Raw genomic sequence first — 27,041 nt, forward strand, 5'->3', positions numbered from 1 at the left:
ATGACTTCTAATCCAGTTACCTCTCTGGCATGGGTTGGATCCCGGGAGATGCTTTGGTAGTTTAGCGCGGAGGAAGGTAGTCTAGTACTGGTGTAACTCTCCAGGAACGATGGTTAGGAAACTACCCGCCTATATGACTGAAATACTGTTGGAAAAAGGCGTAAAATGAAACAAACAAACATGGCAAATGGTTTTTATTGCATTACTTTGCCCTCCACCAAACTCCTGGTAAATTATGGTCCTGCACTGGGTTGCCAACCTCCTATCTCCAATTTCCAATCGTTATCTTATGCTCAATGTAAATTTTGTTAACACTAAGAAATGCGCCTTTCTTCTGTTGATTGTTGCTTTACTGGCAGAGGAAGACCTCTCCTTCGACGTTGCGTGGATAGATTCCCGCATGAATGTTTCCAAAGTGCCTTACGGAATTTTAAGCCACAGAGGTGAGAGGCAATTGGTTAAAAGTCAATGACCTTTAAATCACTCGACACTCAGTATTGATAGAGATTTATAAAATTTTTCTTCTTTTATGTCTATGAAAATTCAAACGATGTTCTGGATGACAATTATTTGGACTTGTTATGTTCCCTCAGTTTTATTAAAAGAAATCTGCTGATATACTTAGTCAACTACAAAATTTACCACTTTTCCAAACTTTAACAAAAAAACGCATCAGTTCTTTGAGCTTTTTCTATATAATCTCGTGAGATCTATCACCTGACTGCAAATTGGTTTAAAAAAAAGTCTTCGCAGATTGACATCTACATAAAGAGACCCAGAAAGCAAGATGAGCCGGGAAACTTAAAGGTGCTCCGTGCATGTGTTCCGGAAAACAAAATCCGGTTCTTAGTGAACTGGCTAGCCATAAATAATAATACAGTCAAATCTTAGCAAATGGTCACTGGTCAATTTCTTAGCAAAAGTTTGCTATCACCTACAAGTATTGAGGCAAATGTGACAAGTAATTTCTTTATTTCTTGCTGACCATACAAAGGGTCTGACCGTGTGTTCAATGGTATAGTGTAAGTGTTTCCAATGGGAATACTATGGCTATTGCTGACGTTAAGCCAAAATCGGATATGAATGGTCAATATCTAGAAATTTCCAGCTAATAGAAGAGGTAAGAATGAGCCATAGTTTTTAAATAACAAAAACAAAAGCAGAGAAAATCATATCTGAAAAATTGTTTGTCTTTAGTTGTTTCAGATATCTTTCATTTTTGAAGAAAATAGAGAGTATGGGTTCAGGAAACCCATCAAATTTTGTCATAATTATGTTAAAGGGGCATCACTTTATCTGGAATAATAATTATCTTTATACAGTTGATAAAAATGGAGGTTGACCAACGGGGTTTGGATGAGTTGAAGTTTTAAAGCTACCAAATTTTCATTCATTTCCTACTGACTAAGGGTCAAAGAAATCTATACTTAAACTTCGAAAATAATGTAAGCAAATGTTTTAAAGGCCTTGTTTCTAATAATCGGACTTAAATGCAAAAATAATGCAAAACTTACTTTGACACAACACAAAATATATAAACTCGGGTTTTACCGGGCCGGTTTTACCTAGTCTATCATTTTTTAAGATATATTGTTTTGTTGACTTGTCCGAATCAAACACCTCAATTTTCAAACATCTGTTTCTATTGATAAGGTCAAAATAATTTGTTTATTCAATTTTCTTCGTCAGTTATGCAAATTTTAATTATATTACTTATATTATACAGTGATAATAGCCATTGGGTCGAGGAAATTGGCAATTCCGTAATTTTGTGAGACCATTTTATAGTTGGCAACATTTGTTGAATTATTTGTCATGCCGACGTGTTAGGTAACACAAACCAGTCTAGTTTTTTACTGAAACATATCTTCACACAGAACACTTCAGCAGAGATGGGTTTTCTTGTGTTCAAGGTAAGATTATTTTTCCTTGATTTTACACACGTTTATATAATTATGTAACGTTCCTGTACCACATGATGTTTCCCGTTATCAATGTGATATAACATAATAAGGTGATTTTTAAGCCAATTTAATATCACACATTTAATAAATAAATATGGCCCTTTAATTAAACTGTAAAACAACGGTTTTAAGACAATTTAAAATGTATACGGCGATTTTAAGCCAATTTAAAATGTAAATGGCGATTTTAACCCAATATAAAATGTAAAACGTCAATTTTAAGCCAATTTAAATTTTATAAATGTCAAATTACAATAAATAAAGGATTGAGTCTGTACAATTTTCAAGGCTGACATAATTGTCTATTTACCCCCCACCCCCCTCAATTTACTGATTTTCTGTATATTTTAAAGCTGCATGCCTCCAGATGAGCAAAAATATTTCAAGAAAATTAAACCCAAGAAAAATGTACTATTAACTAAGATGTGTAAATTACTTTTCTTTGTTCACCTCGCAATATTTTACTTTAAATCATTTTTTTAAAAAAATTATCCATAAAAAATTTGGGGCAATGAATCGGGAAAGCATGCTGTTTTTAAAAAATTTTTGGCCCTGTTTTTTTAAAGGTTTGTTTTTTTAAAGGGGCAAGGGGTTTTGTTACAAACCCCTGAGTCAAAAATCTGAAAAGGGTTCAAAGGTCGAAATAAAGATTGTTATTCTGATTCCGAGGTAAACTTTTCACTATCTTTTATCTTTTCTGAGGTAAACTTTTCCTTATCTTTTATCTATTCCGAGGTAAACTTTTCCTTATCTTTTATCTATTCCAAGGTAAACTTTTCCTTATCTAATCAGAGGTAAACTTTTTCTTATCTGTAAATAGATTTCCATGTCATTTGTTTAACAATTTAAACAGTTTCATTAAACACTAGTAATTGGTTTATTTTGATTGAAAATATTATTAGAAATGTCCATGCGTCCGTGCGGATTGTTGATTAAGATTATACAATTAAACACAATAATGGCAATATATAAAGTTATTTTCACTTTTACCTGTTCTTAAATACTCTTCCATGAGTGTAGCATTTAATTTTGCATTTTATTACTGTAATATGCTAACTTTAACTTTAAATTAAGATTTCTGTTTTTCTCATTAGTGTCCAAGGGGTCATTTGTGTATTTTTGACCCGGAGACTGACTGTGGGTGTGATCCAGGAAAATGCTTAGAATGTAAGAATGTTTCTAAATTAATATAAACCATTGTATGATTATAAAAATTAACATTAAAAATTGTGCGAGATTTAATTCATTATCATTTAGTTTTTATGCCCCCACAATGTGGGAGCATATAGCGTTGCACTTGTCCGTCTGTCAGTCCGTCCGAGCAAACATTTGATGAGCTTTATTCCGTAGTTAAGGTAGCTCGCTACTTTCCGACCGAAATATGACAACATCTCAGATCTTGATGATTTTTGGTATGCAAACATATAGATATGTGAGCTTTACTTCAGCAGTATTATTTTATAAATAAACAGCATTACTATGACGTCAAAGCGCCCTCTATCGGTGGTGGTGAAATTGCGTCTTTTTTATCAATAAACCGGTCTGTTCTTATCAATTCTCATCCGATTTCCTTCATTTTAATATCATAATGATCAGTAAATGTATGTCTTTGTAATGATGTCTTTCTTTAACATTTACTTAATAATCTGCGATTTTACGTCATTTTTTCTCTACGTTCTGATGTCCATATTTGATGCAAATATCGCGCGATATTGCATTAAAGATTGTGTAATAAAAAAAATTCAACACGGTGAATTTGCTATAATTTTCAGAGCGTGTAGTGAGATAGTGAAGGAAAACATTTATGCAATAAAAATATAGGGTCAACGCGTAAGATATTTTTCTATTACTGTTTTATAAATAAAATAAAGAATGAGTGAAACGTTACGATTTTGGTGACGTTAATAGTTGTTGGAGTTCAAAGAATAAAATACCAAATAAACGTCAAACATTACGATAGTTAGTATAAACAACACAGGGACTTAATGAAATGTATATTTTTTAAATTGTTGATTATTTTCTCATTGAAAGCATGCGCTAGATGAGCACATTTACAATGTTTAATTTCCGACAATCCCTTTTTTAAATACTTTTCTAATTTGCAGGACACAGTCTCATACATCTTTTAATTCTAATTTTATAATGTGATGTTGTTAAATTGGTTATATTGTCATATGAATTAACTAGTTTCAGCGCAAAAAATAAGATTCACATATTGCTGTATGAGTGAAGTAAGAATATTAGGTCGCTTAGCTTATACCCGTAGAATATTATTTTTACGTTACATTCAGCCTTTAAAACACTTTATAAAAATCACATAGAGGCAAGACGAACCTCCATGTCAAAAACAATCGAAAAAATACAATTCAAATAGATATGCATACAAATGTGCCGAAATAAGTGATAAATAAAATTCAGAAATAATATTCAAATATGTTAAAGGGACTCCACTGAGGTTTTTTTTTGACATGATGGAACTGAAAATATTTTTTTTTCCAGATAAATTGATGTAGGTTTAGACCAACGAATCTTTGTGCAAAATTTCAGAGCATTCGCGCGCTTCGTTTTTCCAGAATAATTATTAAAAATGAAAAGCGTTTAAAACACTTTTCATCCAAATCGGGCTAACAAAAGCATAAAAAATACGATTTTCAATTTATTTCAGAGTATATTTCGCAACAATCTTTGCATATATTTCTGTTTAAAGTGCCCAGCTCATTTATGTAAGAAATTCAAATGTTATGTGTTTGGCTTTTCAACCTCAGTGGAGCCCTTTAAGAATATTTAAAAAACAAACTGTACAAGAAACAAAACCCTTTATTTTATTTTAATTTTTGGCTACCATTTTTAAGTCTGTGCAATACATAGATTATATAATTATAATCTAATCAAAATGTCATGATAATTAGAAAATGAGCACTTATGTGACAAACTATAAACTAATTTTGGAAAGCAAAATCATACCTGAATAAAAACAAATATATATAAGCATAATTCGCAACTGCAGACTCGAATGTGAAACACCCAATATAACCATTACTCAAACTCGGATTCATTACCGTTTTTTCATCACTGTACAGTATAACATAGCGGCCCTCAAAGGTATTATTATTTATTTCTCAAAAGAGTTCAAGAAAAAAAATCAACCTCAAAACACACACCAACAACACGTGTTTATGATGTTAGCAATATAAATGGACTTCACCCCTATTAATGGAAATCATAATCAGATTTTTTTTCTACTTTGAATATTCTTCTGTTGCTACGTTGTAATCGGTAAAGTGGTCTTAAACGCTGAATTCGGAAGGCATGGATTCGAGACACGAATTGCGTAATTGTACTTTTAAAATTGTTTACTGTGTATGAAAATGTTTCAAAGATCCACCTCGGACTGCTGTCATTCATTTTCAAAAGAGACAAAGTTGATACTGTGAGAAACAACTGGTTTCGTTTTAAAAATTCCCCCCGCTTTAATTGAAATACTGTTTGAAAGCGGGCGTTAAAAACCCAATATTAAAAAAAATTAAGAAGATATAAACATTTAAAAGCATAGTTTTCATTATTTTCATAGGCTCTACATACACTGCAAATTACATGCAATTATGTGGCAGACAAAAAACGAGCTTCTCCCAAACCCATAAATCACACAAAATTGAGAAAACCTACATAATTCAGCATTCAATAAAGGGAAAACGTAAAATTTGAATAATTGCAAAATTTCTCCGCTTCTTGCCTGAAACATTAACAAATAAATCAAACGGGGATCTTTCGCGCTCTAAATTCGAAAGAAATTGAATCGCGGCTTCAGGTCGCCTCAAAAAATGTGCTAGTAAACCGCATACCGCGAGTTCAGCTAGTTTAAAGTTAAAATAAAGAAATATCTATAATTATGTGAAATACCTGAAGAAAATTTAAAAGCCAATAGCATGAGAGCGTGATTCCTGCTTTAAAATCTGAGTCTCACGCTTAGTGCAGGGTATTTTAGATCCGAGAGAAAATAGAATAACTGATGCCTGTTAATAAAATAAACTTTTATGTACGTGTAGAAAATTTTTTGTATAAATGTCTGCTAAAATTTTTATAATATAATTAAGACTACCCAGTGAAAATCATGACTTACGTACAAAATCGTTGCTACTTCCAAGTTGATCATATATTTTTGAAACGTAAATTTGATAATATTTCCTACCAACCAGACATAGATGTTATCTAATGTCCTCTGTTCCTAAATAACTGATATATACAATTCAAAAAATCGTTACATATGATAACATGAAAGTTTATGTTGTACCGAGATACACATAAACATGATGACATTGCGACTGCACCAGCCTTTTCATTCTTTTTTTTTCTGACATTCTTTGCAAAATTTATGTTTGTATTATTTCCACTTAGGTGGCCTTTTAATTATATCTTTCAATATTCTGATTGTCTTTCAGTCCTCGAGGTATTTATATCCATTCGTTGCAGTTTTTTTAGAGATTGATACCAACTATTTTTGCAGACAGTCATACCCTGATTTGTTGTACATGTATATATTAATCAAAGATATTCATCGAAATGGCAGGCATCTGACAGGACTTTTAAAAAGAAACATGTTTACGGAACTTATCTAAATAAATATTGTTTTTGATGGTTTTTCACACATTTTTTATTCCTGTCAGTATTTTTTTATCGAAAATTTCCCTTGAGAAAAAAAAAATTTGAAAACGTGCAACCCTAAAAATCATTACGTTTTACTCACCCCTTTATTTTATTATTTCAAAATAAGTAAATAGGCAAAATATCTTACGCGTTGACCCCATAATTTTTTATTGCATAAATAAAATTTTCTTTTAAATGACTTCCACTAACATGTTTTAAAAAAAAAATTATAGCAAAATTTTACCGTGTTGATTTTTTATTATTTCACAATCTTTATTGCGGGATTTCGGCGCGATATTTGGCATCAAATATGGACGTCAAGAACGTGAGTGGGAAAATAACGTAGAATCGCAGAGTATTAAAGCCAAATGGTTCAAGAAAGACATCGTAACAAAGACCAAACATTTACTGAACATTATTAAAATTTAAAATGAAGGAAATCCCGGGAAAAATGATAATAACAGAAACCGGTTTATTGATAAAAAAAGACGCAATTTCATCGCCACCCACCAAGGAGGGCGCTTTGATGTCATAGTAACGCTGTTTTTTATAAAATAATGCTGCAGAAGTAAAGCTTACATATCTACATGTCTGTATAACCAGAAATAATCAAGATCTGAGATATTGTCAAATTTCGGTCGGAAAAGTAGCGAGCTACCTTAAAATAAAGAAAGCAAAAACTCATAAAATTCAAAATTAAAGAGCTATTTTTTTGTTTTTATGAAGCCTTATTTGCTTATGGACGTTGGTCCAGGTGGTGTTTATGAGCTGAATTTGCCTCATAAACATCAAATTTTGGTACGTCCGTTCCGTCCGTCCGTACGTCCCCGAAATCTTTTTTTGAACGCAACTCCTCTTAAACCGGATGGCAGATTTTTGCTTAAACTTACAAAGGGATGAACAACCTTAATGTGTAGATGGTAGTAAAGGAAGGAATTTTTCGCTGCGACCAAATTTAACAGAATTATGGCCCTTTGTTTGATTTTTTCACTAGATACTATGTAGAAAATTTTGTGAACGCAACTCCTCTTAAACGGGATGGCAGATTTTGCTTAAACTTACAGGGATGAACAACCTTAATGTGTAGATGGTTAGTAAAGGAAGGAATTTTTGCTGCGACCAAATTTAACAGAATTATGGCCCTTTGTTGATTTTTTCACTATAATACTATGTAGAAATTTTGTGAACGCAACTCCTCTTAAACCGGATGGCAGATTTTGCTTAAAACTTCCAGGATGAACAACCTTAATGTGTAGATGGCAGTAAAAGGAAGGAATTTTTTTGCTGCAATCCAAATTTAACAAAATTATGGTCCTTTGTTGTTTTTTTCATTATATACTATGTAGAAATTTTGTGAACGTAACTCCTCTTAAACCGGATGGCAGATTTTGCTTAAACTTACAGGGATTAGTAACCTTAATGTGTAGATGGTAGTAAAGGAAGGAATTATGCTGCGACCAAATTTAACAGAATTATGGCCCTTTGTTGATTTTTAGTTTTCAACTTGTGGCACATGTAGTCCAAAAAATATTTGACCTAGAGGCAAAAGATTGACAGAACAGTGGCGTGTGGGGGCATCCGTGTCCTATGGACACATTTCTAGTTTCATTTTAAACTGTATAAAGCCATAATAATAATAATGCCGCGTGAAATGGATTACTTATATACATGCATGCTTCCAAATTTATGGGATTGTTATTTAGAAAAACTTCATCAATGATACAGATAATGTGATTTAACCAATTTATTATTATTTTTTGAAGTATCAGTCTTACCAGTGTCTTTCAAATAGATTTTATTTTGAGAGACACTGGTCTTACCTTCATTAGAAAATAAATTTACCAAAAATGGAGAGAAAGAGAACAAAAACAGTTTATATCAAAACTCGCGAAAACTAATGACAAATTGCTATAGAGTCTAGATTATTCACTTATTTTCAGTCATCAGTTCATGTAACCCAAACCCATGTCGACACTGGGGTAGTTGTAGCGGTCGTTTCAAGGATAAGTTCAGATGTTCTTGTTCTCCCGGGTATACTGGAGCCAGATGTGAGACGGGTATGTACCAGCTATCTTCTAAAAATATAATTATAACAATCATCTCAAAATGAATGCATTCTTACACACACTCGTAAAAAGGGAACACTGTAGCATACTAGTAATTATCAACAATCAGTAATTTGCAACCTCAGTGCAGTAACGGGTTAACATCATATAAGGGGTTTACCCATTGCTGCACTAAAGTGACGGAATTATTATTCTCACTAATTAATTAATAAAGCAGCTTTAAATATTTTATATTTATATTACTAATGAAAAAGGAATTACTGCTGAGCCATTTTGTCTAAAGAAATGGTGAAAAAAGTAAGACATTGGAAAGCGCTGGTGTGAACTAGAAGAGATTATCTTAATATATTTAATGTGAATTGGTCTATAATGGAAGGTCTGCCATACAATAATATAAATGATTACATTGAAAGTATAAAGCATCAGACGTAACAACAAACCATAAAATATTTATATATATGTTGTTGGCACGTGTGTGATACATGATCCGATATTACATATATTTACTTAGCAGGTAATAAAATGTGGTCACAATCCCTTTCATTGCAAATACATAGTTTGCATGAAAGTGTTATCTATTTTGAGATTTCAAAACATAGAGCCTTAAAGATTAAACCCACACTTTAAAAATTAGCTTAACTTGTGAATTATTATGTCCTGATTATTTTTTCTCAATTCCTTTTTTTTCTTTTTAAACAAAATTTGATTAAACTTTTTTATCTTTCCCATATAAGAATTGGACGAGTGCATGTCAAACCCTTGTAAGAACGGCGCCGTATGTGTTGATGACGTCAACGACTACTACTGCCTGTGTAGTCCGGGCTACACTGGAAAGAATTGTGGGAGAGGTAAATTCTTCATTTATGCATAATTTACGCTGTCGTAAAATGTTCATAATAATATAGATAACAGTAAAATCAGAAATTTTAGCGAGATATTAAGTTTTGTTTATTTCGCGAACTGAAGATTTTTTTCTGAAGTAGTTCGCTAAGTATAAATCTATAATATACATTTAATTTAAGAGAACTGATGTATTAATTTGCAAATATTCAATCTTGCCAACTAGTCTAAAATGTTGTTTCCGCGAAAAATGTTTCAGTATGATGTTTATATACACAAAGATCTGAAAGCTGAAACGTACCCCTATTCGTAAGGCGGTTTAGAGAACAGCTGAAATGTAATATAGGTCTTCTAAAATAGTTTGTTAAAATTAATACATGTAATTTCATTAAATAATACAGTTTTATCAATGAGTTCCTGTCGATTTTTCCCATGTAAGAACGGAGGGCAGTGTTATGACATTGATGATTCGTACATGTGTTCATGTAACACTGGCTTTACAGGATATGATTGTGAAATAGGTAAGCATTTAGTTGTACATTTAGATAAACGTCTCACAAGATGTAATTGTGAAATAGGTAAGCATTAAATTGTCCATTTAAATAAATGTTTCACAAGGTATGATTTGTGAAATAGGTAAGCATTTGGTTGTCCATTTAGATAAACGTTTCACAAGGTTGTCAATTTAGATAAAAGCTTTGCAGAATATGATTGTGAAATAGGAAGCATTAAGTTGTCTATTTAGATAAACGCTTCACAGGATATGATTGTGAAATAGGAAAGCATTTAGTTGTCAATTTAGATAAACGTTTCACAGGATATGATTGTGAAATAGGTAAGCATTTAGTTGTCAATTTAGATAAACGTTTTAAAGGATATGATTGTGAAATAGGAAAGCATTTAGTTGTCTATTTAGATAAACGCTTCACAGGATATGATTGTGAAATAGGAAAGTATTTAGTTGTCTATTTAGATAAACGCTTCACAGGATATGATTGTGAAATAGGAAAGCATTTAGTTGTCTATTTAGATAAACGCTTCACAGGATATGATTGTGAAATAGGAAAGCATTTAGTTGTCCATTTAGATAAACGTTTAACAAGATATGATTGTGAAATAGGAAGCATTTAGTTGTCCATTTAGATAAACGTTTAACAAGATATGATTGTGAAATAGGAAGCATTTAGTTGTCCATTTAGATAAAAGCTTTGCAGAATATGATTGTGAAATAGGAAGCATTTAGTTGTACATTTAGATAAAAGCTTTGCAGAATATGATTGTGAAATAGGAAGCATTTAGTTGTACATTTAGATAAACGTTTAACAAGATATGATTGTGAAATAGGAAGCATTTAGTTGTCCATTTAGATAAACGTTTAACAAGATATGATTGTGAAATAGGAAGCATTTAGTTGTCCATTTAGATAAAAGCTTTGCAGAATATGATTGTGAAATAGGAAGCATTTAGTTGTACATTTAGATAAAAGCTTTGCAGAATATGATTGTGAAATAGGAAAGCATTTAGTTGTCAATTTAGATAAACGTTTAACAAGATATGATTGTGAAATAGGTGAGCATTAAGTTGTCCATTTAGATAAACGTTTCACAGGATATGATTGTGAAATAGGTAAGCATTTAGTTGTCAATTTAGATAAACGTTTTACAGGATATGATTGTGAAATAGATAAGCATTTAGTTGTATATAGATATAAGTGTGTAAGTTACATGTGAAATATATTAGATAAAAATGAAAGAACCAATCACATTTATATTTATTGCTTTTATACATATGAAAGTTATTCTTTGCCAATAAGAAATATAATTGCTTAAAAAGCGAAAAGGTATATAAAGAAGTAAATGAAATAAAATGAACCCAATGGTCGTTATTAAGATATCTATTTGATTTTTATCCATTATATTTTGAACATGCAGATATTGACGAGTGTGATTCTAACAGTTGTAAGAATGGAGCCATGTGTGTTGATGGCGTCAACACTTACACGTGCATTTGCCCGACCGGATATACTGGTATTTACTGCGAGAAAGGTAATATGAATCTACATGTATATTATTAATGGCAAATGTACCAAAAATATATAGAGGATATTCAAGTTTTTTTCTATAAATACACGATTAATTTTCAGCGAGTGGTATGAAAATAAATATTTCACAAGTTGCAGTAACCATGATTAAAATATGATAATTTTCATATCACAAGATGAAAATAAATTGAAGTCCTACATATATACTGAAAAACTTGAATTTTCTGATTATAATATACATGCACTTTCTTAATTTTGTGTATTGGCTGAATTAAGAAGAAAGTAGTCCTGCAAGACACCAGTGAAAATACGGAAAATATGTTTCACTGCATTGAAAAAAAAATACAGTGTAAAAACGGAAAATGAAAATACGCAATTTATTTCATTAATATTTCTCAATATTTGACTTATAAGTATATAAAAAATTCCTAATTCACTATATAATTAAGTTTTATTTATATTGAAAGCTATATTTTTTTACTTATCAACATTAAGTGGTAATTTGCATTGCAAATCAATGTTAATGATGTAATAACATTAATTCTATATAGAGAAACAGCAGTTATTGATTTGAATGGACATTTCTTATGAGTCAAATCAAGCAGAAGTAAACAATTGTAAAATATAGAAATAAATATATAAAAAATAAATCATGCGATATAATACATACCTTTATTGTACAAGTGCTATGTACCATAAAGGTGTTGTTAAAGTGACATTAAGTTCATCAAATGGTTTATAGTGAGTGAATGGGTAAAAGTCAAAATAAGTTTACATTTTGCCATAATTCCTTTTAATTTTACAATTTACTTCACATGAACGATAATTATTTAATGTGGCCTAAGGAAATTTCTGTAGATATCCGCTTGATATAGGTACCTGTAACCTTCAATTTATAAAAGGGTGTGGCAGACTTTTTATATTTTTTATATATTTTATCATAAACATTTTCCAAGATCAACTATTGGTCAATCACCATTATAATAGTCAATCTTTTTAAATATATCAATTCAACTGAAATTGACTATGAAAAAATGAGCAAACTGTCACTTTAACATTTGCTGTTATTAATTTATGATAAGAAACTGATGAGTGCAGTCCAAACCCGTGTAAGAATGGAGGAACTTGTGTTGACGGTATGAATTCTTACACATGCTTGTGTAGACCAGGTTACACTGGACCCAACTGTGGAATAGGTAATATTCCTTATTCTACACATTTTCTTTGTTAACCCCACAAAATTTGCCAGGGATACTGATTGTAACTATATAGATCTTATATAAGTTACAGCAAATATACTTTTAACTTTGTAGATAGATCTGTAATACTATATTCATGTAACTGATCACAGTTGTGATAAGAATGATTTGCTTTACAAAATGATTCCTTTTGTAAATTAAGTTGCTGGTGTGAAATAATTTGCCAATGACCACCCGGGCACTATCTCCCCATCTCCCTTGCCTGAAAAAAAAAGTAATTTGCAAAGAAGCTTCAGTACCCGAAGTATTTCTGTATATGAGAGCTGAGAAGTTGTCAAATTGGCTTGGTGTTACATAAAGCTGGACTGATTGTTGGTTTCTGCATCCCTATTGGCTTGTACTTGTCATGTATATTTAGTACTGATTTCAAACACTTATGACTTTCTTATTTTCATTATATTTCAATATACTTAGTGCTAGGACAACATGTCTGTCAACAGAATCCATGTCATAATGGTGGGTACTGTCACGGTATCGGGAATTCGTTCGTCTGCATTTGTTTACTGGGATACACTGGCAACTATTGTGAACAAGGTAATCAAATTTTACATAAACTTATACAATCTATAAATAACTCTAACACATTCGGCCAACATCGTCACGTTCTGTATTCGGTTATAATGTGGGAAGCTCAAGGTAATCAAAACGCTTTATTGCTCTTGGTCAAAATTGACTTCTGTTTTTAAACTATTAGTTTCAATATCATTAAACGAGAAATAGTTAAAGACGCAGTAATTAAAATAAGTGCTTAGTAACAAGAAACATACACTTGCTTGAGTAACTACAACGTTTTCATTTTTTATTCAGATTTGTTTTTTATTCTGTAGATATTGATATAGCTTTCTAAGAACTGAGACAAAATGTGTATAAATTGACTGAATTCTTATGTTTATGGATAAAACTTATTTCATTGTCATTTTGGTGACCTTTGATCTTTAATCAATTGCTCTATCTGTTAATGCCATGAAATACACAATGTTTTCATTAATAGTTTCAACATGAACATGCCTATATTTTTTACATGATAAGAAACCGACGAGTGCAATCCAAACCCGTGTCAAAATGGAGCAACATGTATTGATGGTGTAAATTCCTACAGCTGCACATGCAGTCAAGGATTTACTGGAACCAACTGTGGAACAGGTAGAATAATTATAACAAAAAATTTTGTATAGAAATATTCTCGGTAATTAAGAATTCAAGTGTTGAATTTCTCTGTAAAAACCTCTAAATTTTGAAGCAAACAAATACTTCTACACAAACATGCCCTTTGTCATGTACCTGTAAAGCAACAACAACAAAAAAGCAATATTTTTATGTAGTTCCTTTTTTGGTTGGTTTTATGTGGCGCCAATACAGTATAGGTCTCATGGCGAGATTCTAGCTTTACTGGAGGAGGAAGACCTCAGGTGTCCCTTTGTGCATAATTTCAAGCACAAACGAGTGCCTGAGTAAAACCAAGGGCATTCCGTAAGTGAGCTGGATAGCTTTCTCACATGAAAGAACCCAAAGACGCTGGCGCGACTCAAATCTACAGCCACAGCGATGAGATGCTAGGGGTTTGGAATCAACGACCTTAAACCACACGGCCACGGACCCACCTATATTTGTTCAAAACAAAAATTGAATATGATTGTTGTTCAGTATATTGCTTTTGATAACATTAACTGACTTCATTGTCATTCTGCAAATATTAAACTTTTATTGCTTGATTTTACTAAACAGTGCTACCACAAAGTGCCTGCAGTCAAAGCCCGTGTCAAAATGGTGGACATTGTTATGACGTGAACCTCACTTCATTTATTTGCTCCTGTAGACCCGGATACACAGGAACTTTATGTGAAACAGGTTCATCGTTTTGATTATTATTATTTCATTATTATGATTATTATTATTATTATTATTATTATTATCATTATTATTATTATTATGATGACGACCACACTACCACTACTACTACTACTTCCCAATACTTGTGTTGATAAAAACAATATAACATGCATAAGAAATGAAACCTCTTTAAAATGCTTAGAAATTTTGGGGTAACTTTAAATGCGCAAATGCAAATAATATGCATGAAAAAAACAGTGGTTTAATTCGTTCGTATATTACACATATTTATTTATTACAAATATAAAGCTGAGTTATAATGTATAGTAGAAGGTATTATCATTTAATTTGCCAAGTGACTAATAATTGTTAATTGTGTCGTTTTCATAAGTTCTACCAACAAGTTCCTGTCAGTCAGGGCCTTGCCAAAACGGAGGGATGTGTTATGACGTTGGTAACTTCTACACATGTTTATGTAACCCAGGTTATGGCGGCTATAATTGTGAGCTAGGTAATATTTGAATTTGTTTTTCAGAATTTATAACATCAATGTATTTATAAGATGGATTGAAAGCGAGGCTGGTATTTTTTTATTGCTTTGAAGATGGTTCATTTAATGTCCAATAAAAAAACAGTGAGGAATGACTTATGCCGAGCTCCTTTACATTTGACCGAACACGTTTTTGTTTGAACGTCAAAAAAAAAAGTCCACCATTCTTGTGAGAAAAAGACTCGTCTTTTTGGAAAGGAGTAGATAAGATAGATAAAATGAAAGTGATTTCTCTGTACAGAATTAATATATTTCGTGAAATTTTCTGGATTATGTTATTATATATTACCTGAAATAGTAGGTCAAAGTATTCAACTTTTATTTCTTTACATTCATGAGAGTAACTGTTAAATTATCACTTATAACCTTGTCTGTAATTTACGAATGTGCACATCCTTTATTCAAAGTGAGTGCTTCCCATTTTCAAAATGGCACTTAACACTGCATTCATCAAAGCTCCTACACAGTGGTCCACATTTTCTTTGCAACATGATTTGAGCGTAGCCAATCAAATCACTGCAATTCAGATAATCTCCAATAGTTAAATTTGACGCCCTCGTGTTATAATTCCTCTATTCCGAACTCTAAACAGTGATTTTATTGAGCGATAAAATCACTGTTTGGGATCTATTATTTCTTAAATTACATTTGTATGTACATGTACTTATTGTATTGAAGTTTTATTTAATCTTATTATTATGTCATCTATCAACATGCAGATGTCAATGAGTGTGATTCTAACAATTGTCAGAACGGAGCCGCATGTGTTGATGGTTTCAACTCATACACCTGCGTCTGCGTAACTGGTTATACTGGTACTTTTTGTGAGACAGGTAAGTCAGTCATGTCCTTCCGGCTTCTTTCAAAGTTGCAGGTATATGAATATGAATTAAATTAAAACTGATTTAAACTATAATGATGGGTTTTTACGATTTGTACTGAATTGTAACAGTACAGCATTGCATAAAGAGTGTGGTCAAACATATTTGCTTCACCTGTAAAATTTACTATATGCACATAAATATGACATTACAACATGCAAGGTTATATAAGAATTTTCTGTACAGGCAGATTTTGTTTGAAACTTTATCTTCTATTAAAAGTGAGGAAAGTAAAATTATGAAATTAATTTATTCATAAAATTTTTTCTTACACATTATTATCAATAAATCTACATGAAAAATATATAAACAAATATGTAGAGAAAGCTTATAAATAGCTGATAAATAGTTTGTGTTTATATTATAGTTAAGGATGTATAGCCATGCATGTTAATGCATACACATTGGGCTGTTTCCCTTCTCCCTATTTTTCGCGAGGAAGTCACTTTTCCCTAAAGTTTCCCCCCAGGATGAGCCCTGTAAATATGATTTTTAAAAAAGTCAGTACCCTTATTTCTTACTTACGGTTAATTATATTTTTTCTTATGAAAAAAATATAATATAAAATAAATAAAAATGAATTTGAATTTTAGAAAAAATGATGTAATTTGACAGTTTTGCTGTACAATTACAACAGCTCAATGTATAATTATATGGTCCATTAGTCTGTTTCATCCAGAAGTGTGAGGGTGGCACAACTCAATTTTTTTTCCCTTACAAGTTTAGTTGAATTGCCTTCATTCTGAATATATTTTGCTGTTTTATGGTAGTCTAACTGTAATGCTGTCCCGCCAAAAAATGAAAATATTAGCCAATTTCGTAGCAAATCAATTATTTCCGGAACATTATATTTTCAAAATCTTGGGCATTAGATTATTTCCAGTCACTCACCCTTTAACGCTATGTACTAAGTTCTGGTTAATAACGGTTAAGAAAAAATATTGCATACTGAAAAATAACGTTCCGGAAATGGCTGAATTATTATGATATTGGCCAAAGTTAGAATTTGGTGGCAAAGCATTACAGTAAGACAACCTTAACCTGGTTTTATTATTTTGCAATACAGTTATAGCCCAAAGTGTCTGCAGTCAAAGCCCATGTCAGAATGGTGGACAATGCTATGATGTTGGTAGTTTCCAGTATGTGTGTACATGTCAACCAGGTTTTACAGGAACAAATTGTGAAATAGGTATGTTTATATAGTAAATTACTAGTGATTCTGATATAAATAAGAGTGATTTATATGATGTTTTTGTCAGTGTATTATTGAACATAATTTGTCTTAATTTTAATTCTGATATGCACATAACAATGATATGCTTAAAACAACAGAACTTACCACGGTATGCTTACTTCAGCACAACTATTTCATCATATGTTTAACACAACTAATCAATTTTATAAATTAAAGGAGACAATTATTTCACCATGTGTGTAAAACAACACAACTATTCCACCATACAATTATAACAACAACATAATTATTTCACCATGTGGTGAAAACAACACAATTAGTCCATCATGTGGTGAAAACAACACAACTTGTTCATAATATAGCTAAAACAACACAGCTATTCTACCATGTGCATGAAACAACACAACTTCAAGTCTTGTCCATCATATAATTAAAACAACACGGCTATTCCATCATATGCTTAACACAACTATTCCTTTAAATGGTTAAAACACCATAACTATTATTTCATATGATTAAAACAACACAACTATTTGATCATATGATTAAAAGTATGTTTTTTGATCTATGGTAAGAAACCAACGAGTGTATTCCAAACCAGTGTCAGAATGGAGCGACTTGTGTTGACGGCGTAAATTCCTATAGTTGCATTTGTAGTGCAGGCTTTACTGGGACCAACTGTGCAACAGGTAAAAAAAAATGTAGACTAAAGATAAGTTATTTTATTTTCAGCCATTAGATTTCATGCTGTTCAGTTCCAATTGATTTACTTATTTTAAAGTTGACTGAATCATTGTTGAAATGTTAAGTTTTTGAATGCATCAAATTGCCTGATCTTGCTGAATATATACAAATAACATTAATAACCAAAAGTGATAAGCATTTGCCATGAGTATAAAGCCAGACTAAGGTGGACACCAATGCAGTCTGACCAGGCTCTTAAATGTTAGTAAATTTTGATAATCAAATTCCTTAAACTTTGAATGGAATGTTCCAACTGGAAATCCTTTACAAAAAACATTAGAATAAAGGCGTGTGCTGTAGTTACATACAGACTGAATTAAAACTGTATTATACTTTGCATGATCTTTGAATATAACAGAAACATTTTAAAAATGGGAAAGTGTAGGTCACCAAGATTGTTTTTGAGATATCTGCTCTTGACTGAAAATTTGCTTTACGCAAGGGCAAATAACTCTGAATCAAAGTGCTCAGGGTTAATTCAGCTGACGTCCTCTCAGTCCAGTGATTGTGTAAAATTTAAGAAATTTGTAAAGACTAAGTTGTTATTGTTTACTTTCCTTCACCTAAACGTATGATAATTTTCTATAAAGGTTTTCAGTCTCTTTACTTAAACTGGAAAGAAAGGTAGACTATGTCTAGGTACACTTGTCCATAAAGGTCATGTTCGGTCTCACCTTTGGAGGGTCTTTGTTTGCAGTTTTGACTGTATATATGTAACTATAGCATACGTAAGTGTTAATATATAAGGTATAACGTAAATTGAATACTTTACCTCAGCCGTTCATCACGAAGCTGTAATACTAATATAGTATATAACAGTATAATACATATAATTTAGTAATCTGTAGTTTTATTACTTTACAATACAGTCATACCTCAAACTTCCTGCCAACAAGTACTTTGTCAAAATGGTGGATACTGTCAGTATATTGGTAATTCTTTCCAATGTGTGTGCGTACCGGGATACACCGGAACATTCTGTGAAACAGGTAAACTTCCGAATACTATTCGGGTCTTTTGTGTAAGATTCACTTATCCCACAAAACCATCATAATATTTTAGTTTCATTAGCAGCCATACATTTAGAGTGCTTAAATAATAGTTATAATAAGAAATAAAATATAATTTGATTTCTGGAACATACAAAAGACAGCTCGGTTGTCAAGCAGTTTAGCCCAGTATGCAACAACTGCACAAGAATCTACAGAAAACTTTTATAGTTAGTACAAAAATAAAAAAACAATGACAAAATTTTAATTGCACCATTTCTAAAAAGTTATTGATCATAAATTTCTAATACTGGTCCATTATGATTTTTAACATTAATTTAAATGTATGTTCATACAATTGTATTAGATACAATTCCAGTTGGATATGAATCGTGTCATTTGGCGTATTGCCAAAATAAAAAACAACAACAAAAACTGAGCCAAAGATTCAATGCTAAATGTTAAAGAAGTAGGTGACTTCATTTGCTAATGTTACTATAAGCAAAACATTTGAAAACCCCATTTGTCTCAATAGACTTTTTTCTGTAAAAAAAACTTATTTATTTTTTCATATATCTTTAGAAATAGACGAGTGCAGTCCGAACCCGTGTCAACATGGAGCAATATGTATTGATGGCATTAATTCCTACGCATGCGCATGCAGTAACGGATACACTGGATCTTCCTGTGGAACAGGTACGAAATGTTCCGTAACATGCACTCAAGCAATAGATGATATTGTAACAAATACTAGATTAGTGTATGAAGTCTAGAAAAGGTATCTAGCAATAGGTAGGGTACCAAGCAATAAATATGGTACCAATCAATAGTTAGTGTTACTTAGCAATTGAATGGGTACCAAGCAATAAATAGCATACTAATCAATAGACAGTGTACTAAGCAATAGAAATGGCTTTTATATCAATAGATAGGGTACCAAGCAATAAATATGTTACCAAGCAATAAATAGGGTACCAAGCAATAGTGTTACTTAGCAATTGAATGGGTACCAAGCAATAAATAACGTACCAATCAATAGATGGTGTACTCAGCAATAGAAAAGGTTTTTATAGCAATAGATAAGATACCAAGCAATTAATAGGGTACCAAGCAGTAAATAGGGAACTAATTAATAATAAGGGTATATATACACAACAATATACAAAGTACCATGCAATAAATATGGTGCTAAGAAAAAGATAGTATGCCAAGCAATAGATAGGGTACCAATTAATAAAGGGTACAGAACAATATACAGAGAACCAAGCAATAATTAGGGTACCAAATAATCAGTAAGGTACCATTAATAGAAATATTACAAATAAACAGGCAATAAACAGGGTACCAAGGTATAGTTTGGGTACCAAACAGTAAATAGGGTACTAAGCAATGTATAGGATGCCAAACAATAAGCAGGGTACCAAGCAATAGACAGGTCATCAAACAATAAACTAGGTACCAAGCAATAGTTTCGGTAACAAAGCAGAGTTAGCGTCCAGTAATTTCCTTCCATATTTAGTTACGACTAAAAACTATTCATAAAAAGCTGTGTTTAATTTACATACATATCAATACAATTATAGGCATCGATGCAAAATAATTGACATTGTTTATATAAAGATCATTTATTTAAAAAAAAAAAAGAAGAAAAATAAGAGAAATACCACAACCAAAGCCAAAATGTTCAGAATCAGCAAACGTGCGATAAACAAATGTATAATAAAATAACAAAAGAAGGTAATGTGATATATGTTAGATATATAAGATGTTGGTCATCGACGGATATCCATGGCCGTACCGTAACATCATGCTATGTAATATGTTAATCAACCGTGGATATCTGACGATGGATTTTGGTTTGTATATAAACCTTTCCTTCTATTTTAAAACTTGTGTTTGTTATCTAATCAAAACATATTATAATATTCTATCTCTAAAGATAATATTCATGTCAGCACTATACAATATTTTTTTTACAATACAGTGTTGTCACAAAGTGCATGCAGTCAGAACATCTGTGAGAATGGAAATTGTTACAGTATTGACTTGTCATTTTACTGTGAATGTAGGCCAGGATATACAGGGTCCGTTTGTGACACAGGTAGGCCATTCAAATTTTCTCTATTTTCTGTTTTTGTAGACATATCTCTTAATTAAATATATATTCTGTGAACATATTTTTTCTCGAATAACAGTGGTATATATGTTTGTTTGGGACTTTTATATATAGCGTTTTATAACCAGGTTTATTCTATTAGCGAGTACGCATTGAACACAGTCTTTTATATAAAGAGGGAGAAAAATCAAGACCTAGAAGAATGGTTTGTTATAACCGAATGTTCACAGTATCTGAGTTCCATTTAAGTGAGGACCACTTTACTAAATCGTATTAAAAACAACAAAACTTTTAATAACAAGATAATTTTCTCGTTATTAAGGTATAATTGTTTTACGAATGTCAAATATGAAAATATACTTTTGCTTTCTCAAAAGTGCTCTTATATAGCTATATATCTTAGCTAAATTTTAAAGAAATTAAAACTTATTTGAACCATCCATTCTCGAGTTGGCTTAGAATTTAGAAGCTTTTGTGTCATACGAGGAGCGTGGTTGAGACACAAGTAGTGTTAAAACACACGATTGCTGAGCCCGGAGGCTTGATATACAAGATAACCCCTTCTAGATACGTAGATTGTCGTATATCTTCCTAAAAGTCAATATCATAAATCCACGCTCGTTCCAGCAGTGATCTGAAGACAGGGTTGTAGGCCATGGTCTAAAATGTTAGTCAAGTGAAAAAATTAAAAAACTTTTATTGCAATAAATAAAAATCAAAACACATTCTGATAATCCAAAGCAAAAAAAATTATCCTGTCTGTTCATGCCTCCAGACCCCCTATAAATCAACCCAAACATAATTTTAGTAAAAACAACGCCCCTGGTAGATACCTAAAAGAAGATTCCTTTATTTAATGAGAATATGTTTTGTTTTTTCTTTCCATTAGAAATTGATGATTGTAGTCCAAACCCCTGTCTAAATGGTGGAATATGCACAGATCGTGGTTACACATATACCTGCTCGTGCCTGTATGGATACGCTGGACGAAATTGTCAGATCTGTAAGTTATTTAACATATTTGCTTAATTTATCATCCTTTGCCTGCTGAATTTATATGATGGATTTCGCAAACATTAAAATTGGAACAGTCCAATTAAAGTTTACCCAACCTTGAAATTTGAACAGTCAAACGATGCAGGTCACTTTCGTTGTAATTGATCATGAAATCCTCTCTATGATCAAAGTGAAGGTAACTAGAACTGATTCAATGCTTGACAGCCTCCCAGAAATGTTGCTGTGGCTGAACAGTGCTCTGGTTAATTCATTGTGGCCAATTGGCATGATCTGAAGTGAAAACTACTAACACCACATTGTTAACATTAACGCTTATCTTTTTCTTTTCGGTTCCTGCAGACTAAGGGTATAGAAAAAAAACAACATTACTGTTTCATGATTAAAGTTAACAATATTTTTGTATCAAAATAAGGACTTACATTAAACCGATAAACAAAAAGGAAGGGCAGACTTTAAAAAAAAAATAATAATGAATACTCTAGTACTACTAATAATTGATAATTTAAATGAAAAACACAATAACAGTTTAAAAAATATGATTTCATCATTAGAATCTTGCATTTAGAATAGCTTTTATTAAGAGTGATTTAATCGTTTAAATTAACATAACACACCCATTAAAGATTATGCAAATCCTAATTTTGGAAACTTTTGTACCACATATAGTGACGGGAGCTTCAGCGTGCCAGCAGAATCCTTGTGTGAACGGTGCTTGTTTCAATGTAGGCAATTCATACATCTGCATATGTCCAGGATATACTGGTATAAACTGTGATACTGGTGAGTAAATGAATGAGTGTCATATCACCAATATTAACATCATGTCACCAATATAAACATCATGTCACCAAAATATTAACATTTAATTCATGGGTGTTAGCATTATTTAATAAGTATAAGCATCATATCTAAATATATTTAAATCTATATGGCTGACATTAGCATTGTGATGCTTTGTTATTGCCGAAAGGAGCATAATATCACCAATATCAGCATCATATCAGTACTATAAGCATCATGTCACAAATACAAACATCATATCACCAATATTAGCATTATGTCACATTTATGAGCATCATTTTATCAAAGTAAGCATCATATCTCCAATGCTAGCATCACATCACAAAGCATTAGCATTATATCAGCAATATAAGAATCATGTCACCATAATGGTCATCATATCACCATTATTAGCATCATGTTAGAAATAAGAGCGTCAGATTATTAATATAAGCAGCATCATATTACCAATATAAGTATTATTTTAATTCTTTCTAAAATGTGCTGACAAATGTATGAAAACAACGTATGGCCATTATTCAAAGATCATAAAGGCATGGCAATGAAATAGGATTGATTTTTTTTATTACACGAAACCATATAAAACGTAACTATAGAATAAGACACTCATCTGTAAACCAGAATTCAACGTTTAATTTAAACTTAAATCAAATTTCTAATATGTAGCAACTATATAGCATGCAATGCAAATTATATGTCCGGTATATACCGGAAAGGGGATGGCAAATAGTACCTGAATATAACGGAAGTAAAGGTTAAAACAAATAGACTATGGCTGAAAAATAAACAAAGCTTGTTTGTACATGTACATGGTACGGCAATGTTTGATAAAAAAACCCTGTTCTTTTGTCCTACAGAAATAGATGAATGCAGCCCGAATCCCTGTCAGAACGGCGGCACGTGTAATGACGGTGTTAATACATACACTTGCACATGCAGCCCTGGATATACTGGGACAAATTGTGAACTAGGTAATATTGTTTGTTTTATCTTTTTAAAAAAAATAATCATATTAGTTAAAAAAGTTGAGTTTTTCCTTCAACGTTAAAATGATTTATACATCTTGCCATCAATTAACAAAAAATGTTCAAATGTAAGAGCCTTTAAAGGACATTAAGATTTCAATTTTGCTTTTTATTACAATTAGAATAATTATTCTTGAAGAATGAAGTGAGCAAATGATCTGAATTATGCTCAGAAGTAATTGATTTAAACCTACATGAAATGGAACATAAAGTTCGAAAAATCATTTCCAGTCCCGTCATATAAAAAAATCCTCAGTGGAGTCCCTTTGTCTTGTATATTTTTTAAACAAAGAATTAATTTGTGTTGTTGTTTTTTGTTTGTTTTTCTAATTGTTCAAACTTGTAGGCACTGACGAATGTAGTCCAAACCCTTGTCAGAACGGAGCAACTTGCCATGATGAACATCTTACCTACACCTGCACGTGTTTACTGGGATATACCGGGACAATGTGTGAAACAAGTAAATTTTATAATATTTGTGATGTATAAAACCCTCTTTATTATACATCATTTAGTTGAGGTCAGTTTCACTTGCATATACATTATTTATTCCACTGTATCAATTTATGATTATAAGGCTGAAAACTGAATTCCTGTAAAAAAAATCTTCTCTTTTTTTTTTCAAGCTTTAATTTTACCGAACTGTCCATTATAAAACTTTGCGGGAAAAGTTATTCAGCCATCAGCATGTACCTAGCCGAATGTGCAGATGTGACACTGGTTGCAAAGTATAATTATCACTTTCTTTTTCAGCAAGGTAATAGTTAAAAGTGTTTAATACAGTGACCCATTAGAGGACACACACCTATATCTCGAAAGTACATGTGAAAACACAAAATTATATTGAGTTTTAACCATCGTACTTTCCACTCTTTATCATCGTATTTTCGACTTCACCATTGTATGATCGTGTTTTCATTGTTTCCTGTTATGTGTGTGTCGCGATCGTCCAAATGGGTCACCGTAGAGCACGATAGTTTTATAATGGAATAAAAACTCATCAAGTTAATAAATTAATGCCCACAGTGAGAAACAACAAATGAAAGTTTAATTTTTATAAATGTTTGCCATACGTCTCATTTTTTATATTCTACATGTATAATAAAAAAAAACTTTTTCGGAGATTTCACGGCGATTATCCGCGAGATTTGAATGATGTCCTCACCGTGATTTTTTTAAATGGACGGACACAATCACGCCATGTTTGCATTCTTCACCTATTTTATCATTTATTGAAGAATTTTCCCTTTTCAAGAATATTCTTTCAACATAATGTTGTTTATAGACAGTATATGTTTGTTTGGTATGAATTAGGAAAATATTGGTTATTGTTCGGTAAGAACTGGGAAAATATTGGTTATCAGAATAGAACTGAATAGGTCTTGACAATAATGTTTTCTGTTCAGTTACGTACATAAAAATCTCAACAGATCTTAGCGTTGAGATTTCATGCTCGAGATTCTAACTCCGTATGAGTTGTTAAAAATTAAGAGTCACAGAGCAATATATAGGTAATAACATTAATGTATGTACTGAATGAATACTTAATGTGATATCACATGGTTATGATTTTTTGCTGTTGAAAAGGTGGCCTTTATCCTAATAATTTCCATTTTCAGTATGCATATGATTTTATTGTTTTCTTTTTGGATTTAGTTTTTGAATCATGCAAAAATTCAAAGAGAAGGAAGTACCGGATTCCACATGTTTCTGGTTTCCTATAGGCGTTTCTATGGAGATAATTTGTGTATATTTATAGATATAGACGATTGCAGTCCAAACCAATGTCAGAACGAGGCCACATGTGTTGATGGAGTTAATTCTTACATGTGTTCATGCGTACCTGGATACACCGGAACTTTATGTGAAATAGGTGAACATATCGATTATTTATTATAATATTTTAACCTTATTACATAACACTAATTTATTTTAGTTTAATTGTGTTGGAAGCTATAGGCTTATTGAAAAACTCTCGATTCCATTCCTGGAACCAACCAGTACTAAGGAATGAGTGTGAAGTTTCTTGATCAAGACAACAATGGCTTGCCCCTGACGGAATTTGAACCCAGCGACCAGCAATTCTTAGAATACTAGTCTGATGCATTAACCATTGGTCACGCCCTTACACTGCTGCATTTTTAGAGTGGACACTTACTATTCTATGAATTTGGAATATCTCACTTGTAATGTAAGGGGTTCAACATCAAAATTGAAAACTTGAACAGCCGACAGTTCCTGGAAACAGTGCACATCATATGCCCGCTTGTCTGACCTTAGCTAGTCCAATATGGCTATGGTCGTTATTTTATTAACAATAAATGCACTTAAATTGTTTATAATGAAACAGTTTTCTTATCTTTTTTTCCGTATCTAAAGATATAGATTCCTGTAGCCAGAACCCATGTCACAATGGAGCAACGTGTATTGACGGAGTAAATACATACACATGTGAATGTGTCATTGGATATACAGGGGATCATTGTGACATAAGTAACTACCTTTTTTTCGGGTGACTTTTTCATTAAACAGGCACAATTTTTACTTACATAGCAAAATAATACAGTTCCGATTCGCTTTAAAGATGCTCTTGTTCTGTGACAAGATTACCAGAGTACTACTCTGTTATTTTATCATGGTTTATAATTTATATGCGTTTTTATGTTTTAAGTAAAATTGAATTATTATTTCATATCTGGGGCAATAGTTTGAATTAACACTCACTTCCACTTTCCTTTCCTAAGTCCCATTTATAAAGTAGTCCCTCATGAATGTAATACTTATATTGTGCTCATATATTTTCGCATGTTGCGCACATATATTTTCGCATGATGTGCTCATATATTTTTGCATGTTGCGCATAAATGTGTCCGCATGATGTGCACATATATTTTCGTATGATGTGCTCATATATTTTTGCATGTTTGCACATATATTTTTTTGCTTTATGAACAATAGATACTGATGACTGTACAAGCAACGCGTGTCAAAATGGAGCAACATGCAATGACGGTTTAAATTCCTACACTTGCACGTGCAGTCCAGGATATACGGGAACCTATTGTGACACTGGTACGTA

General features: G+C 31.8%; 1 protein-coding gene across 1 annotated transcript; it reads left to right on the forward strand.

The window, feature by feature from the left end:
- Positions 1-235: 235 nt before the first annotated feature.
- Positions 236-27,034, forward strand: LOC132719158 (fibropellin-1-like; the record flags this gene model as incomplete). The annotated part of the gene is made up of 24 exons (XM_060702903.1): positions 236-443; positions 8,549-8,665; positions 9,409-9,522; positions 9,916-10,035; positions 11,446-11,559; positions 12,638-12,751; positions 13,229-13,348; positions 13,844-13,957; positions 14,540-14,662; positions 15,036-15,155; positions 15,914-16,027; positions 17,142-17,264; positions 17,846-17,959; positions 18,884-19,003; positions 19,586-19,699; positions 20,988-21,104; positions 22,009-22,122; positions 22,803-22,916; positions 23,795-23,908; positions 24,309-24,422; positions 24,716-24,719; positions 25,687-25,835; positions 26,342-26,455; positions 26,921-27,034. Coding segments are annotated over exons 1-24 (2,803 nt in total), but the record flags the coding sequence as incomplete, so codon positions are not given.
- Between the last annotated feature and the right edge of the window lie 7 nt (positions 27,035-27,041).

The sequence above is a fragment of the Ruditapes philippinarum genome, unplaced genomic scaffold (genome assembly GCF_026571515.1).
Source record: "Ruditapes philippinarum isolate M1 unplaced genomic scaffold, ASM2657151v2 ctg5082_1_1_1_1, whole genome shotgun sequence".
NCBI lineage: Eukaryota > Metazoa > Mollusca > Bivalvia > Venerida > Veneridae > Ruditapes > Ruditapes philippinarum.